The 18,001-nt window shown below is 59.4% G+C and overlaps 1 protein-coding gene across 4 annotated transcripts in view; it reads left to right on the top strand.

Annotated features, from left to right (window-relative positions):
* The window catches only part of STK40 (serine/threonine kinase 40), a 38,457-nt gene extending 21,047 nt beyond the window's left edge, over positions 1-17,410 (top strand). For all 4 annotated transcript variants that reach the window (XM_033422138.2, XM_033422136.2, XM_004266453.4 and 1 more), the window contains 9 exons: positions 144-229; positions 551-694; positions 2,790-3,017; positions 3,807-3,859; positions 9,933-10,048; positions 12,714-12,858; positions 12,996-13,115; positions 13,557-13,641; positions 15,036-17,410. In XM_033422138.2, the coding sequence (XP_033278029.1) occupies positions 144-229; positions 551-694; positions 2,790-3,017; positions 3,807-3,859; positions 9,933-10,048; positions 12,714-12,858; positions 12,996-13,115; positions 13,557-13,641; positions 15,036-15,254 (1,196 nt within the window). In that variant the 3' untranslated portion in view covers positions 15,255-17,410. The remainder of the gene's footprint in view (positions 1-143; positions 230-550; positions 695-2,789; positions 3,018-3,806; positions 3,860-9,932; positions 10,049-12,713; positions 12,859-12,995; positions 13,116-13,556; positions 13,642-15,035) is intronic.
* Positions 17,411-18,001: the final 591 nt, after the last annotated feature.

Consider the following 18,001-nt stretch of genomic DNA (forward strand, 5'->3'; position numbering starts at 1 on the left):
TCCAGTTTTGGAGGGGAGACCCTGAGTTCGGTGCCCTCCAGGAGAGAAGATCCAGCCAAAAGCCCACGTGGTGGCACAGCGCCCCACGGTGCCATGGTAGACAAGGCTACTGAGAAGTAAGCCAGCGGCTGTCTGTGCCATAGGTCCCCGTCTGGGCAACTCACCAGTGCCAAGCATCGTGCAGTGTTTGGCGAGGAAAGATGGCACGGATGACTTCTATCAGCTGAAGGTAAGTGAGGCACCAGGCGTGAGGGGCTGGGGACCCCCGGGACATTCTACCAGCCCAGCTTCTCCCTCCTCCCACCTTATTCTGCACCACTTGTGAACAAGAGCAGTGCACTTCTTCCCGGGGAGCTCTGTCTGTGCTTATGTCATTTTGCTGTCACATTGGGAAAGACCGTTTCACTTCGTCCACGCACGTGTGGGTGTGCGTGTGCGTGTGCCAGGGTTGCGTGGGAGGATGTGGAACCCTGCTCCTCCTGTTCTAGTCACTCTGCTTGGAAAAGTAAGGGTTGTGGGGTTTTGTTTTTGTGTGTGTGCCTTCCTGAAGATCCTTACACTTGAGGAGAGGGGCGACCAAGGAATAGAAAGCCAAGAGGAGAGGCAAGGCAAGATGCTGTTGCACACCGAGTACTCCCTGCTCTCCCTCCTCCACACGCAGGATGGGGTGGTTCACCACCACGGGCTCTTCCAGGTGAGTGGCACCTCTCCCGTCCCCACCCCGGCTGGCACTGCTGGGGCCACATCACAGGACCCCCCAGTCTTCCTGCATGCGGAGCAGCAGGACTTCCTGGCGGGTAGCCTGGAGGTCTGGCTGGGCCAGCGAGCTCCTGCTCTGATGGTGGCAGCCTAGCGGGAATGCACCCGGTTTGCAGCTTGCAGGCTTTCTTTGAAGAGCCGCTTTTCCAAGAAAAGAGGAAAGTATGAAGTTATTTAAAGACACGGGCTCTTTCTAGCTGTGTTGTCAGGAATCAGCCAGGCCAGGGTGGAAGGGAGGGCAATGAAGAAGGATGGGCGCCGGGGCACTGTGGATCTCCACAGTTGCCTTTGGTACCAGTCCTTCTGCCTGCCCAGGCATTTCAGCTTCTCTGGCAAGGGTCCCTGAACCCCATACTCAGATGTTCCAGGTCCGTTAGCAAAGGTGCTGATTGGCGACTGGTACTCTGAAAAGAGCCATGCCCGGGACAGAACTGAAATTGCGTCTCCAGAAATGAAGAACCAGGTTCAGAATGCTGGAGGGTGGGGGAGGGTTCCTGCTGAGGCCCCCGTGGAGCTTCTGCACCGCCCTCAGCCAGATGCGCTGGCCAGGCCCACTCATGCTTGGATGGACCTGGTACGCTAGAGGCAGCCTGGTGTCAGGGAGGGCGCACAGGTTTTGGAGCGGGCAGTCCTGGATTCAGGTGGTGTGACCTCGAACAAGTCACTTCCTAAGCCTCAGATTCCTCATGTGCAAAATGAGAGCAATGATAACCGTGCCTACCACGTATGGTGGTGGGAAGGTGAATGAGAGGGTGTAAAGCACCGAGCTGTCCCGGGACACACGTGCTCATCACCGTTGTTATATCAGGCAATAAGAACTCCTTGTCAGCTTGGTTTCTTGAGGGAAAATAAGGGGAAAATGCCTCCCAGCCCCACACATAGATCCCACCGAGGTCTTTATTCTTAGATGTGCAATGAGAGGCACCTCTGAAATTTCGAGTGTCCCTTAAACATGAAGTCAAATCTGGGGTGATTGTGATTTCTTAGTATTTCATCTCCGGTAGCTTCCAGAGCTTGGCCCTGGTGTCTATCATTTTGGATAAGAGAACCGGAGCGATTAGAGGTGTTTCTAGAGTCCTCTGTGTGCCAGACACTGTGCTGGGCCTCTGGGGAAGAGAGGATGAGAGGTATGACCCTGCTCTTGAGGAGAAATGTGGCGTTCAGTCCCCAGGAGTCCCCCAGTCTGCTGGGGCTGGCACCAAGGGCCTCCTCAAGCTGGGAGGATCAAAGTCCTCATGTTGCACCTGTGTTTTCTCTTACTCGAAATACCTTTTCAGCAAGGAAAATGGGTCCGGAACTGCCAACCTTGGGGTTGGTAGTGGTGCCCGCTTACCGAGCCCTGGCTTACCGATACCAAGTCCAGGTGCTTACTAAGCACTTGGCATGGTTGTCTTTTCTCTCAGCAACCGGTGAGGTAGGGGTTGCTGGCTCCCTTTCACACACAAGGAACCCGGGTTGGAGAGCTTAGGTGAGCCGCCCCAGGTCCCGCAGCTAGGACAAGGTGGAGCCAGGGCGTGACCTCAGCCGTCAGGGGCCAGAGCCGTACTCTTAACCACCGTTACACAGCTTCCCGGAAGTCCTGCGTGCACGGGACGCAGCAGTTGTCTTGGACGCGCACGACACTTAGCTTCCCCCATCTTGGACACTGGAAGGAAGTTTACATCGGTCATTGCCAGAATCCCTGGGAGTGCCAGGAGGGGAGGATGCCCCAGAGCCCTGAGTGTGCTGCCTCCACACTGAGCTCAGGGGGCCCTTCGGCTTTCAGTGCCCAGCCCTGATCCAAACGCTTTGCAGTAGGATCAAAGCATGAAGTCTGAACCTGAGCTGCTTCACCCCGAGCCACTGGCTGGGCCTGGTACGGGGGAAGCAGGGCGGTGCTGAGCAGCCCATGGGCCATGCTCCCCAGAGCTCAGGCCTCCGCCGCTCTCACACGTGCAGTCTTGTTCCAGGCTCCAGAAGAGAGCCCCAAGCCCCTGGCCCTGGCCCTGGCGGGCCCCCAGCCAAGCCCTGGTCTGCCCCCTTCCTCCCAGGACCGCACCTGTGAAATTGTTGAGGACGCAGAATCCAGCCGAATGGTTAAGAAAATGAAGAAGCGCATCTGCCTCGTCCTCGACTGCCTCTGCGCACACGACTTCAGCGACAAGACCGCTGACCTGATCAACCTGCAGCACTACGTCATCAAGGAGAAGAGGCTCAGCGAGCGGGAGACCGTGGTCATCTTCTATGACGTGGTGCGAGTGGTGGAGGCCCTGCACCAGGTGAGGCTCCGCCCCTGCGGCTCCCACCTTCTCTCCATGGAAAGCCGCCCTTCTTGCTGCTGCTCAGCGGAAGCAGCTCTGTCCCACCCTCACCCAGGTGTGCTTTGCAGCTGGGAACATCCAGAAGGAAAGTGGCCGGATGACACGCACACCTGAGGACACGGTGCTACAGACCTCAGCCCATGGCCCTGGGGAGGTGCGGGCAGCCCAGCAGAGCCCCGCGCAGAAATGCCCCAGCAGTCGAGGCTAAGTGGGAGCTACCCACTGGGTGCAGCCACAGCCTGTCTCTGAGCTCTTCCTAGCGCTGGGGGTGTCGGGAACCCCGAGGCACAGGTTAGGAGAGCCTGGGCCTCCTCCAGACACACAGCTTCTGTGGGCCGAGCCTGCAGTACTTGGTCATGAGAACCATGAGAATTCATCTCTGACCCCAGATCTAGGCAGGTGCTTGGGATTTTTTCATTGCTTTTTTGGTTCTTGGTTTTTTGGTGGGATGTTTGGTAGAGGCAGAGAGAGGAGTGGTTTTCTCCATTGGCTGCTGCCCTAAGGGGAGAAAGAGCTGGGGTAAACACCCTGTGTGGGGCAGAGACTGCCTGGGCTCGCCCGTTACCCAGTTCGTCCGCATGGTTAGCGAGGCCCTAAGTGGTCCGGATCTGTCTGTGGCTTTGCAAGTCAAGGCCCAAGCCTAGAGGGACGTGTCTTCCCCAGCACCTGGAGAGCCCACCTCTTACAGGCTGGGCCGACGCTGGCTCTCAGCTTCACAGTGCAGACCATGTGCCTGTTGTTTTCCAGAAAAACATTGTGCACAGAGACCTGAAGCTCGGGAACATGGTGCTCAATAAGAGGTAAGCTTCGCTTTTCTTCTTTCATGATGTAACCTCGGGGTTGGGACAGGCTACGTGCTGCAGCTGCCCAGAGCCCTGCAGCGTCCCATGGGGATTCTGACTCATGGGGCCAGGGGACGGGGTGCTTGCTTCTCTCTTAATACGGTGATTGCTAAGAAGGGGAGCCTTAAAGGCCACAGAAAGGGAGCTCTGGGAAGGACTTCAGCAGTCCCCCTGGTCCATTCATTTGTCATAGCCAGTGGGTGCACAGTAAATGACTGTAAAAAATAGACCAATAGGTGGCAGAATGACAGAATGGCAGATGAGCAAAACAGGCTTTGTTGTGGGTCAGGTTCCCAGGAAATGGACTCTGAGATGTACGTGCAGGAAGTTTACTGAGGCACGCTCTCAGGGAGAAGGGGGCAGGATTGGGCTGAGGGAGAAGCTAAACTCTGGGCAGTCACGACGGGGCCTCAGCCTGGAAAGCCAGGTGGCCCTTCAGATGCCCCAAATCAAGTCCGTGTGGCCCTGTATCCCGACTGTGACCAGCCACTGAATGCAGGCTGCTCCCGGGGGCATAGCTTTGGGCAAGGCAGCTTCCTTTGGCTGAGAGGACTTCCTGGAAAAGGACACAGCTGTGAGTGGTCAGAAGCCAACATTCCCAGCAGCAGGGAGAGAGCACCTCGATATTGGAGGGGATCTGGGCGGCTCACCCCAGCATCCTCGGTGAGCCAGTGGCAGAGGGAGATCACATGAGGCTCCTGCCTCAGGCTGTCACCCCACTCAGGCAGAGGGTCTGGGCCCCTTCTGAGTGATCTGGGGCAGTGGTAGAGGGACACCAACCATGCAGGGTCCCAGGACCGATGGGAGGAGAGCCCACCCTGTGTGTCACCAAGATCCTAGCAGTGCAGGGCCGGGAAGGGCACACCTCCCACCCGCTCTCCCTGGGCCTCTCACCCTCACCTCTCTCTCACCTCCCGGTGTGAAAGTGGGTCAGAGGGCTTGCAAATGGCAGGCAGCCCACGCCTCACGGCAGAAGTGGTGTGGTGGGGATTTGTTCCATAACGCGGTTGCTGCCCTGGAGGGGCCTGGGCCCACTATCCCTGAGAAGGAGCTCTGGGGAGGGGCATGGGGCACCCGACCCTGCAGTGCCAGCCCAAGATGCCACTGGGAAGATGCTGCTGCCCCTCAGCGCTCGGCACGTCCCCAGCCCCACCCGGCACTGGTGCTGCAGACAGTCTCCCAGAGCTTGCCACCTGGGGGCGACTGGAGGGCAGCTATCACTGTATGAGGGCCAATGTGCAGAGGACGGAGGGAGCAGAGACTCTGGCCATCTCAGTCAGTTCGTGAAGGATGAGTAAAGATTTGCCTGCTTGGGGCTTCCCTGGTGGCGCAGTGGTTGGGAGTTCACCTACCGATGCGGGGGGCGTGGGTTCGTGCCCCGGTCCAGGAGGATCCCACGTGCCGCGGAGCTGCTGGGCCCGTGAGCCGTGGCCGCTGGGCCTGCGCGTCCAGAGCCTGTGCTCCGTGGCGGGAGGGGCCGCAGTGGTGAGAGGCCCACGTACCGCAAAAAAAAAGAAAAAAAGAAAAAAGATTTGCCTGCTTGAGAAAAGTGAAGTGGTTAAAACCTGGTCCTGTCGTGCTGCATGGGGAGGAGGGAAAGAAACAGGAGTTCCAGGGCTGCTTGAACCCTTGACCAGCCGAGAGAGAGTGTAGAAAGCCAGGGAAGAGTGGGCCCTGGGGGTCAGACCTGGCTCACAGCACAGCACTGCCTCTTAATTACCCTTGAGACTGTGAGCACTCGTTCCTTTGATTATTCACCTGTTGATTAAGCCATTCATGTGTTGAGAAGCTGCTGTGGTACCAAGCACTCCTCTGAGCTTCCGTGTCCTCATCTGTGAAAGCAGAGATGATTATGCCTTCCTGCAGAGACTGCCCCTCATAAGCGCACCCTGTGCTAGCCAGCCGGGCCTGCAGGGCCTGTATGCTCGCTCCCTCGGGAGATGAGGCCTGCTGTGTGGTGAGTGGCCGACGAGGATGCCAGTGGCCAGGTCCTGAGGCACCCCAGCCCCAGCTCTGAACTGCACAAGGAGAGGAGGTGTCGGAAAGTGCAGACCATCCTGGCCCTGAGAGCGTATTGTCTTCATGTCGGGAGACTCAGGTCCTGGCCTTCCGTGGGATGTTGGGCCAGTCACCATCCCACTCTGGGCTGCAGGCTCACGGTTCACAAAGTCCGTCTGGCTGCAGAGCCCATGGTCTCCCGGGCTTCCATGCAGCCACTCATTGGCCCTGAGCGAGCATCCCGAGGGTGCTTATGGGCATGCACCATCAGGGGCTCCTGTGCTGCTACCCAGGCCAGCACCCCAGGCCTCCTTGTCTCTGTGGCGGCTTAGCTTCTGGCTCCCACTTCCCCAGGCCCCCCCAGGTTCTGGGAATGTAGTCCGAGGATGACACGTCTCTTGAGTAACGCCAGGGTAGCTATAGCAGCTCTTCCATGAGTGTCCGTGCGTGTGTGTGTCTGTGTCTGTGTGCGTGCATGTGCACGCATGGGTGTGTTTCCCTGGGATCGCAGAGCACCCACACCTCATTCAGACCCTGGGTCTTGGCTGCACATCCTTTAACCATATCATCCCCTGTCTGTCTCGGGCAGACAGAGGTTCTGGCCGCCTCTCACTTGAGTCACGGGTGCTAGGAAGGCGCCGGGTGTGCTGCAGGGACCCACGCTGGCCGCCCAGTGCCTGCTCCCATGTGTCCACGCGCGCACCCCTCCCCTCTTGGGGCCTCGCTTTCATCCTTGCGAAGTCAAGGGTGGACCTGGAGGAGCTCCAGCCCCTTCCTGCCCATCAGGCCAGGCCCTGAGTCCAGCTGGAGAGGCAGCAGATGAGCTGGAGGCTCCCAGCAGGACAGAGCGCTCCCAGGGAGGGAAACAGGGAGAAGGGTTTGCAAGGCAGCTGCTACAGCAAGTTCCCCTGCTGTGGATAAAGAGCAAGGGTTGCCATCTGAAATCCCCTTTTGAGGTTGGCTGTGGGTTCTTTCTCCGTCCTTTCTCTCCGCATGGGCACGTTGCATGCCCAGTTCCTAGAAAAGCAGACACACTGTGGTAGCCCAGAGGGCCGTAGCTGAAGAGTGACTCACTGAGCGGGCCCTCCTGACGCGGAGCTCTCTCCTTGCACCCCTGCTGCCCTTGCCCCTCCTGCCAGGACCAGCTTGGGGGGTCTGGACTCCCGGGGATCTGTGCACCGCGCCGACTGGGGCAATGGTGGTGGGCAGGGAGCATCGCCAGGCTTCGGGAGGGCTGGCAGCTGACCGTGCGGTTTCCTGTGGGAGAGGCTCCAACCCGGTCCTGCCGCCCACCCTGCAGAGTCTCGGCCGAGCTTTTCTTGAGCCCCACGGGCAGAGGGCTGGCAGGTCCTGCTGGCAGAGTGGAGTGGAAGGCCAGCGCGCGGGCACGTGTGCTCCAGGGCCTGTCGTCACAGGGTGGCTCCTCTCACCCGCGACCTCAGCACGCTGTCTTCCCTGGGGTGTCCACTGGTAACCCCCACCAGCTGTGCCCACCGTCTGAGGAGGAGATATAATCCGAGCTGGCCCGTAGTAATCAGTCACTGCTTGCCAAGCCCTGGATTCAGTGCTTTCCCTGGGATTATCTTCTTATCTTGTTAAATCCTAACACAGCCCTGGGAGTTAGGTGCTAATGTTTTCCGTTTTACAGATGAGGAAATTGAGGTTTAACAGAGATTAAATAACATGACCAAGATCACACACACAGCCAGGAAGTGACAGAGCCAGGACTAGAACCCGGGGATCTGACTCCCAAGCCCACCAGACTCTCCCCTGAGCGGTCCTCCTCCCAGTGTCTCAGGTCTCCAGCTGCCGTGGCCAGCTCTGACCGGGCGAGAAAATGCAGTGCGTCTGCTCTGTGGGGCCCTCATGGACAGGAGGCCTGAGCAGGCCGTATTCAGCGACATGGGCGGTTCTGAGTGGGAGCAGCCCACTTCTTGACGTGATCCTTGCCGGAGACCCTTCGCCTGCCCTCTCAGACTCTAACTGCCCTGGGGGCCACCAGGCAGGTTTCCGTGGCATCTGCCAGGGCAGGCCTGTACGGAAGGCAAGGGCCAGCGTTTCCATTTGGAACGCCGGGGACAGACTGGCCTTTGTTTTGCACCAAGCCCTTGCCCGCAGAATTCCCCAAGAAAGCTGAAGGGCTCTCGGCGCCTCGTGAGCGCAGCCGCACACACCTGTGCCTCTGAGCCAACCTCTTCTCCCCCTGGAGGCCCTTCTACGGAGAGGCCGCCCGAGGCCCCTCGTGGCGCTTCCCTTCCTGCCGTCCTCCCAGGCTTCTCCGCCCAGCCAGCCGGCTGACACGGCAGAGGGGCCCTTCCTCCCTGTGCCCCCCAGCACAGGCCGAGGAGGCTCTGCACCCTCACCCCACGTCCCCAGGGGTGGCATACGGCATCCTCTCTGGGCCGGTTTTCTCATTGTGAGCCTCCTAGAAAGGACTGGAACCCAAAGCTGCTCTCACCACGGCTCTCTCAGATGGGGGATCTGTGGTTTTCTAGCCAGTGCAGAGTCTGCTGTACAAGACAAGGGGGGAGTCAGCTTGGGTGGAACGGAAGGGAAAGCCAGGTGCTGGGCATTGTCCCGGGACCCAGTGGGCACCCCACTGGTGTCACTCAAGAGTGCGGAGTCCAAGGTCAGACAGACCTGGGTGGGATCCTGCTCCACTCCTCATTAGCTGTGTGACCCTGGGCAAGTCTCTGCACTTCTCTGTGTCCTAATTGCATCATCTGTGAAGTGGGCCATGAGAAAGTCTCCCTTGTAGGCCGTTGTGAGGGGTGAATGAAACAGTCCCCGTCGGGCACTTAAGCCAGGGTCTGCACTTACTAAGCATTAGGTTTTTTGGGTTTTTTTTTTTTTTTGCGGTACGCGGGCCTCTCACTACCGTGGCCTCTCCCGTTGCGGAGCACAGGCTCCGGATGCGCAGGCCCAGCCACTCCGTGGCATGTGGGATCTTCCTGGACCGTGGCACGAACCCGTGTCCCCTGCATCGGCAGGTGGACTCTCAACCACTGCGCCACCAGGGAAGCCCCTTGGGGTGTTTTTAAACTTTCTTTCCTTTTCCTTTTTTTTTCTTTAATTTATTTATTTTTTTGGCTTCATTGGGTCTTCTTTGCTGCACGTGGGCTTTCTCTAGTTGCGGCGAGTGGGGACTACTCTTCGCTGTGGTGCACGGGCTTCTCACTGCGGTGGCTTCTCTTGGTGTGGAGCATGGGCTCTAAGCACGTGGGCTTCAGTAGTGGTGGCTCGCGGGCTCTAGAGCGCAGGCTCAGTAGTTGGGCACAGGCTCCATAGTTGTGGTTCGCGGGCTCTAGAGTTCAGGCTCAGTAGTTGTGGTGCACGGGCTTAGTTGCCCCACGGCATGTGGGATCTTCCCAGACCAGGGCTCGAACCCGTGTCCCCTGCATTGGCAGGTGGATTCTTAACCACTGCGCCACCAGGGAAGACCCAGCATTAGTTTTTAGTACTGTTGGTGCTGCTGCGATAGTAATAAAAGTGATGACCAAAGGCATCAGCACTGGGGGACTGAAGGGAGGCACTCAAGGAAGGCCTCCAAGACTCTGCTGGGCTTCCTCTTCCTTCTGTGTAAATGAGGGAACCAGACTTGGTCTCCAGTTCCTTCCAGTCTACTAGTAGATACTATGTGTGTGGAGATTGAGGAAATCTCTGCAGTTCTTCCAAGCCCTAAGCTGTAGCCCCAAGACTCAGCCAGGGCGCAGGTCCAGGGGAGCACCCTGGGGCACCCTGGTCAGAGTGACTCAGCCAGGGCGCAGGGTCAGGGGAGCACCCTGGGGCCCCCTGGTCAGAGTGACTCAGATCCCTGCGGGGACAGCTCAGCAGGTGGCAACCAAGGGTGACTGGCCTGTGTCAGCACCCCCAGTGGCACTCCCCACGCGGCTATGGGGAGGCCGGGAGGGCCAATGGAGAAGAAAAGGACGTGGGTGTGATTCCTCTGCTCCTTGGACGAGAGGTGGGGACAGCTGGGGCGCCCGTGGGTACAAACACCGAGGTTTGTTCACTCTCTGCCCCCCGCCCCCAGAACTCATCGGATAACCATTACCAACTTCTGCCTCGGGAAGCATCTCGTGAGCGAGGGGGACCTGCTGAAGGACCAGAGGGGGAGCCCCGCCTACATCAGTCCAGACGTGCTCAGCGGTATGTGCAGGCCGCCAGGCAGCAGGCCCTGGGGCCTCACACAGCCGGGCTCTGCAGCCGTTCATTCAGTCAACAAACTATCTATGGGTGTGCCCCGGGCTAGGTGCTGGGGCTTCAGTGGTGGCCCAAACCAGTACTGTCCCTCCAGGTACAAAATGTGGGGTCCCGTGGAGGAAGAAGATGGTAATCATTACACTCGTTACTCTCTGAGATTAGTGCTTGGAAGGAAAGAAACGTGATTTTTGTGAGCATGAAGAATGGGCGCTTGAAGCCCCTCCCCAGGGAAGCGGCGTCCGAGCTGAGGTGGTGAGAATAAATAGGAGCCCACGAGGGGTGTGACTGGGCGACGGTGGCGCCACACAGCTGAGGAACCACAGAAGGCCCCTGAGGCTGCCGCTCAGAGAGTTCAGGGGAGGCCAGAGAGGTGGGTGGGGGTCCAGCCGCGCAAGGCCTAATGGAGGCCCTGTCGAGAAACGCCATCCTTTAATTCAAGCGCGAGAGGACGCCGCTGAAAAGGTCTTCACTGAGGCTACCGTGATGAGACTTGCATTTCAAAGATATCACTCCCTTTGTTTGTTCATTCATTCATTCATTCTGCTGGTATTTACCGAGGGCCTGCCATGTACGGGGCTCTGTTCTAGACACTTTGGATACAGCAGTGAACAGTCAGACAAACATCCTGCCTCCATGGATGGTGAGCTGACTTTCTAGTGGGGCTGAGACAGGTAATGCACAAATAAGTCAATTATGCAGCTCTCACCTTCTGATGAGCTGTTAGTGCTGGGTGCTGTACTGAGCGTGTGACAGGCATCATCTGTCTAAAACCACAGAGCTGCCCTGTGAGGGAAAATTTTTACAGATGGGAAAATTGAGGCTCAGAGAGATCAGACCCCTTGTTCAAAGTCACAGCTGACAGTAACCAGAAAAGCAGGAGGCTCGATCCCAGGGCTGCCTCCGGCCCGAGCCCACGCTTCTGTCTCACCGTAGGCTTTCTTTCCTTTCTTGCTTGTCCTCTGCCACATTGGGGTCCGTCTCTCTGTCCCGATCCCTCCAGGGACCAAGGGCTCTCATCCGCTCCCATCCCTGCGATGCGAAGGTTTCAGGGTTGTCTACAGGGCCCATTACCCCAGCACTCACACGTGTGCCTCCCTCCTCACAGGGGCAGAAGCAGCCTCTTCCCGAGTTGTCACGTGTCTTCCTGTGGAGCAGGCTGCTCTAACTTGCCACGAGCATTTGCGATCTCCTTGGAGGCCTTCTCCCAGCTGAGGGTTCTGCTGGAGCATCAGGCCTCTCCCAGGGCTACCTCTGCAGAGGGCAGTGGTGCCACTCTCCAGGCCTGGGGATTTTGGGTGGAGTCCCTGTGGCCTCTGCTAGAAGGATCTGGGTGCCAGGGGTGCATCCCAACTCCCTGAGCACCCCTCCCCCACCAGCCCAGCCCAGCCTGGATACCCTCCCTGAGAGTCCCGAAAGCATCCCTGTAGTTGACAGAGCCAGAGCTGTGTCAGAGGTGCGGTCTGTGACTGTATGCAGGCCTGGGGGTGGATGGGCTGCCTCTGGTCAGGCCTCCTCAGCAGTACCAGGCTGGGGTGGCCTCCACGTGCAGTCGCTCCCACCTGCTGCCCTCGGCCTCTCTCTCTGGCTCGTCCAGACTCATGCCAGTCTTGAAGGATGAAACAGAGGAACCCCCTGCATCAGAAAGAGACCTGGACTGGGAGACCAGAGACCTGGGCTCTGGGACTGGCCTTGTTAATACCCAGCTGTGTGACTTTGGCCCTCACCGCCCCTCTCTGAGCCTCAGTCTCCTTGTGGGTTAAAAGCTGAAAACAGTCCTGCCTCCCTACATTGTTAAGAGGATGACGTGGGGTGGCTCAAGCGGGTTTGGATCCCAGGTCTGCCTTTCATTGACTGTGTGCCAAGCTCAGGCCTCAGCACCGGGCATGGAGCTGTGAAGTGGCAGCCATGGCCTTGCCCTCACAGTTCACAGTCTGTTAATACCTGTGTGACCTCGGGAGAGGCACTGACCTCTCTGGGCCTCTATTTTCTGATCTATAAAATCGGGATGATAATAGCCCCTACTTCACTAGGTCCCTGTGGGATTAAATAAGGCCATAACCCAGTGTCTGGCTCAATAAACCGTAGCTGGCATCGTCATTACCAAAAGGAAAGCTTGAAGTTCACTGTTCCCTCAAAAGTCAAAGCTCAGGGAAAGCTCCTGGGAGAGTTAGAGCTCCTGGGAGAGCTCGTCTGCTGCAGAGGCCGGACCAGCGCCCGAGAGCTGGCAGTCAGTAGAGCAGGGCTGGTGCTGTGAGGAGGAGGCGTGAAATGTGCCCAGGAGGGTGGGCTGCACAAGGCCAGGTGTGACCCCTTCCCCTCAGGGGTCACGCCAAGGCGGGGCATCCCCCTGTGGAGCTAGGTCTCCAGAGCACGAGCGGGAACCAGCCTGAGGAGCGGAGGAGGAACGAGCATGGCGGAAGCTCAAGGACTGGGCCCGTGCGGCTTTGCTCTGGGAGGACGCATGGGGCGGGGGTTGACTGGAAGTGAGGGTGCCAAGGCGGAGGGGTCCTGTGGGTGGGACTTCAGGCGCGAAGCCAGTTAGCCGAGGGAGTGCCAGGGCCGTTCTCCACCAGCCCTGGGCTGAGTGTGCGTGTGTCCGTGTGCCCTGCAGGCCGGCCGTACCGGGGCAAGCCGAGCGACATGTGGGCCCTGGGCGTGGTGCTCTTCACCATGCTCTACGGCCAGTTCCCCTTCTACGACAGCATCCCGCAGGAGCTCTTCCGCAAGATCAAGGCCGCCGAGTACACCATCCCCGAGTGAGTCCTCCCTCCCTGGAGTCCAGCCCTTCAGGCTTGAGGGCTGGAAACAACACAGTGAGGCTTAGAGTCCTGGGTCCAAGACCCAGCACCAGCCCACCCCGCCTGAGCCTCTCCCTCTTTCTCTCCTGCATCAGGGATGGGCGGGTTTCTGAGAACACCGTGTGTCTCATCCGGAAACTGCTGGTCCTCGACCCCCAGCAGCGCCTGGCTGCTGCCGACGTCCTGGAGGCCCTCAGTGCCATCATTGCGTCTTGGTGAGTGGGCAGGGGCAAGGCCGGGTTCTGCCCACCTGTAGGAACTGTCCTGCCCCCCCAGAAAAGTAGCCTGAGGTTGGGCCCGTTTCTCCTCCAGTCAGAGTCAGATCTCCAGATTCTCCTGATAGGCAGGGTTGGGAGGGTGCAGGCAGAACTCAGCGTTGAGCATCTCCTGCGTGCCAGTCCATGCCAACTATGGGATGGGTGTTATCTCACTGAGTTCTCACCACAGCCTGCGAGGTGGAAATTGTCCCCCATTTATTGGGTGAGGGAATTCCCAGGCAGTCCAGTGGTTAGGACTCTGCGCTTTCACTGCCAAGGGCCTGGGTTCAATCCCTCGTCAGGGAACTAATATCCCACAAGCCTCGTGGCCAATATGTGTGTGTGTGTGTATGTATCTATATACCTGGAGCCAGCCTGACTTACCTGCCTCCCCTGCAGGCAGTCCCTGTCCTCTCTGAGCGGGCCTTTGCAGGTGGTTCCTGACATCGATGACCAAATGAGCAACGCAGACAGCTCCCAGGAGGTGAGTTGGGGAGGGCAGGGCTGCAGGGCCCCCTCGGCCCCTTTCCCAGCCAGGGCCTCCTTGGCCTCTCCCCAGCCCTTGGAGCTGGGAAAGACAGGCCTAAGTCCTCAGCCTGAGCTGCCTGGGGCCTGCCTTGGGTCTGGCTCAGCTGGCAGTTCTGTGGCCTGAGAGAAGGGCTGTGAGGTGGTCGAGGAGGAGGCCCCACGGTGGGGAGGCCTCACGGCAGCTCAGCCTGGCCCTCCCTCGGTTTCCTCTTCCTGCCCAGGCCCTGGGTCTGCCATATGCCGGCCCTTTAAACGGTCACACTGGTCTGCCCATCTGACTCACAGCGTTCTCTCTTGCCCTTCCTGCTTTTAGTTTTTCAGATGATTCATTTTCTCCCAGTTTTCTCTCCTCCCCTGTTGCCTGCACTGGAGAAAGTGCTGGGCCCGGGGTCAGGGCGGAGACCAGGGCGCAAGGCAGCAGCTAGCGGGTGATCTTAGGGTGCGTCCTGGAGGGCAGGGCTTGGCCGAGCCTGGGGAGGGCAACTGTAAGGACCCTCCCTCTCTGGGCCACCCTGGAGTCCCACAGCAAGCACTGGGCAGGAAGGACCGGACGGAGCCAGCCTGGGACTGCAGCAGAGCCTCTTGGCCCTCGAAGAGAGAGTTCCAGGCCCTGCCCCCCAGCTCCCACCCCCTCCCACGGCTGTTCAGCAGCTAAAAATAATCATCACTAGCATGTAGTGAGTGCTCCCCCAGTACGCCTCATTCCATCCACACTACAGGCCTATGTGTCCTGTGTTCTTATCTCATTTCACTAAAGAGGAAATGGGTTCAGAGAGGTAATTGTCCCCAAGTCGCACAGCTTGGAAGCAGTGGCTGAGCCTTGAACCCAAGTCTGAGTCCACAGCCCTGCTCTCCCCCCTGATGATGAGCACAGGCACCGCCCACTTCAGTTTGTGACTGTGCCTGGGCTGTCCCAGGGGGCTCAGCCTGGGACAAGACGGAGAAACAGGGCTGCCCAGGTGCTAGCACCCCAGCCCCAGGCCGCTCTCTTAACACTATACCTGCCCCGGTCCCTCGAGAGCCTCTGTGAGGGGAGACTACTGCCCCATTTCACGGAGGTGGGTGGGACACTAAGCCTTCTGAGGGACCTCTTCCAAGGTCAGTGAGTTACGGGAGATCACAGGTCTGAGTGACGCCCAGGGTGGCCAGCAAGGCGAGGTCCAGGTTGGCTGGAGGGCTCCCGGGACCCACACTCTGGGCCACTAGATCCGGCCCAAGGGTGTGGTGCCTAGGGAGGGAGGCCCTTGAGGCGGCCAGCTGACACTGCCCCGCTCTTCCCTCTTGCATTTCCGCCTCTCTCGCTCGCTCGCTTTCTCTGCCGGGCTCTGTGGGTCTCTCTCTGCTGCGCAGGCGAAGGTGACAGAGGAGTGCTCCCAGTACGAGTTTGAGAACTACATGCGGCAGCAGCTGCTGCTGGCCGAGGAGAAGAGCTCCGTGCACGAGGCCCGCAGCTGGGGGCCCAGGCGGCAGCTGGGCAGCGTGCCGCCCGTGCGACGGCTGGGCCACGACGCGCAGCCCGTGAACCCCTTGGACGCAGCCATCCTGGCGCAGCGCTACCTGCGGAAATAGCAGCCTCGGGCAGGGGCACCGGCACCACCCACCACCTCTTCCCGGCCCCCAGCCGACAGCCTGGCTGCCCGGCTGGGCCCCGTAGTGCTGAACTCTCTCCTGGACCGCACCGGGGACGGGGCAGGGACAGCCCAGGTCACACATGGGGTCAGCAGAGGTACCACGAAGCTACCTTTTGGAATGATTGCTTGATTGTTTGGTTTTTTAATCTGAGAAGCCTAGATAACTAATCTGCTTTTAATCATGACGTTTTAATCTACCTCTGTCTCTTTAACCATGCTGTCTCTGGACTGAGTGAGAGGGAGGAGGAGGGAGCCCGCCCGCCCGGGGCCCGACCGACCCACTGACCCCCGGGGGCAGCTGCCCCCCACAGTCCACATAAGCTGAAAGTGCAGCTCGCTGCTGGCTCCCAACATGAATGCCCGCTCCCCACCGCCCTCCCAGGCCCCTCGCAGTCTGTTTTCCTCCCTCCCCTTCTGACCCCAGGCCCCTCGGTCCAAGTTTTGGAAAACTGTCACCTCATCTTAAGCAGAATTCAAATGTATTTATTTTTGTACTGAAACCAACTTCTCTCCCATCTCTAGGTGGCTCGGCCCATGCCACTCCCTGCCCCCAGCCTGGCTGGACAGCAGGGAGTCCACAGCCCCCGATGGGCCCCCTCCTCGCCCCCAGGCTCAGAAGCCCCTTCTGGCCGGTCCCCTCCCACCTCCAGCCCGCCAGTCCCTCCTTGTTTCTGGTGATGCGGAGGCCTTTCCACACTTGGTTCTTCCTCTCCCATCTCAGCTTCTCTGAGGTGCTGTACACCCGCCTCAGCCCTGGTTTCCTCTTCCACCCCTCACCGTGGTACTGAGGTGATGCCGACATGGATGGGAAGGGTGCCTGGTGGGGGGCTGGTGAGGGGTGCTCTGGTCCAGCTGTGAACAGGCGGCCCTGTTTGCACGCCGTCTCGCTCCCCTCACTCCTCTGTGTTCAGAGAACCGTGGGGGCATCTCCTCTCCCGCCCCTGCCTCGTAATAGAGGTGGTGTCTCTCCCAGCAGACCACCAGGGGCGCCAGGGTCCTTCCTGGGGGCTGCAGGGCTTGTGGGGAGAATCGTAGGGACTGGGGGGCCCAGCCTGGCTTGAGAACAGCCCTGCTGCCCTTTTTGAGCCGAGATTTTGAAGTGGATGCCCGTCTTGCCAGAAACGCTGTTCTCACCAGAATGCCCTCCTTCCTGCTCTCCCACACTGGACTTGGCCCTGCCCAGTGCCAAGCAAAGACCTTCCCCTGGCCTGCCCTCCCCAGACCCCTCAGAGCAGCTGAGCGTTCCCCTTCAGGCAGCCCTGGGCCCTCGGGCCCTTCCTGCCTGCCTTCTCCCCAGTGGGGAGGTGACAGAGGCCTGTGTGACCTTGTTTCCCAGGGTGTGAGCTGCCCCCTCCCCAAAAGCTGACTCACTGTGAGTGGCTTGGGCAAGGTCCCAAACCTCCTTGTGCCTCAGTTTCCCCATCTGGAAAAAATGGGGCCACCTCTTGCCAGCAGTAGCAGGGCCGCCCACGCCCCTTCCTCCCTATGCCCCCATCCCAGCACGTGGGCGCCTCGCGCCTCTGCCTCAGTGGGTCCGTGGGAGCCCGCCTGAGCCCAGCACTTACTCCCCTGAGCACCGGCTCAGCCCGCCTCAGCCGTCCAGCTGCTGAGAGCCAGGGTCTCGTGCTGGGGTGGGGAGGGGCGGGGGCGGGGGGCGGGATGCCCTCTTTTCTATATTTATTTCAAAAAGAAGTCTCCTGAAGGAGTAGAAATGCAGTCCGGCCCAGGGCTCCCAGCCCCTGTGACTGTCCTCCCGTGAGGGCCTCACCCGAGCCCCTTGTCCGGCAGCCTGCCCAGACCCTCCGGGCCTGCTTGCCTGGTGGTCTTTCTCCTTTTCAAAGCAATATCCTCCAGGTCTGCAAAGCCTGTCAGACAGACTGGTCCCTTCCAAGGTCAGCCCACGTGTCTGGTTAATTTCTGGCAAAGCAAATGAGAGGAGTTTGGGTCTGCCCTCACTGGGGGTCACACGCTGAGAGAAGTCCTATTGTAAAAAAGCAAAACGGGAAAAGTCACAAAAAAGTTTGTATAAAGTCATATTTTTGTACTACATGGGGACTCTTCCTGCATGTCAGCAATAAAACTTCCTGATCTGGAGCCAGCGTGGCCTGTGTCGTCTCTTACCCTCCTCGCCGCGTCTCCATCTCTCCCACCCAGCCAGGCCACGCAGGATTCCTGTAGCTCTTGGCTCTGCCACCAGCTGCCCTGGACGGGCGCTCCCTCACCCTGGCAGCCGTCACTGTCTTGAATGGGGGAGGGGGCCGGAACCTCCCAGCAGTCTCCCGGCCCCATTGGTCCAGCCTCCCGCCAAGTGCCCAAGGGGGAACTCCCCGCTTGCTTGGCTCAGCCCAGACCTGCAGACTTGCGCAGGAAGGAGGCGTCCCAGAGCAGCTGCCACTATCAGGGTATGGCTCCTCTCTCCCCTCCAAACAGCCATCTGGGATGGGGGAACCCTAGCCAGACAGACTGCCCGTGTGCCCACGTGCCCATCCAGGGCAGCTGGGGTAAGAAGCGCCAGCCCAGGCCCTTTCCTGCACCGCCCTCCTCTCCAGAGGAAACCAAGGGGGCTTCCTTCCTTCCTTTCTTCTTTCCTTCCTTCCTTCGCCTAAATTTAGACTTTGCAGATAGAGCACTGGAGCAGTGAAGCTAGAGGTGGGCTGGCCCTGTCCGCAGCACACCACGGCACAC

This window comes from Orcinus orca, chromosome 1 (assembly GCF_937001465.1).
Source record: "Orcinus orca chromosome 1, mOrcOrc1.1, whole genome shotgun sequence".
Taxonomy (NCBI): Eukaryota; Metazoa; Chordata; class Mammalia; order Artiodactyla; family Delphinidae; genus Orcinus; species Orcinus orca.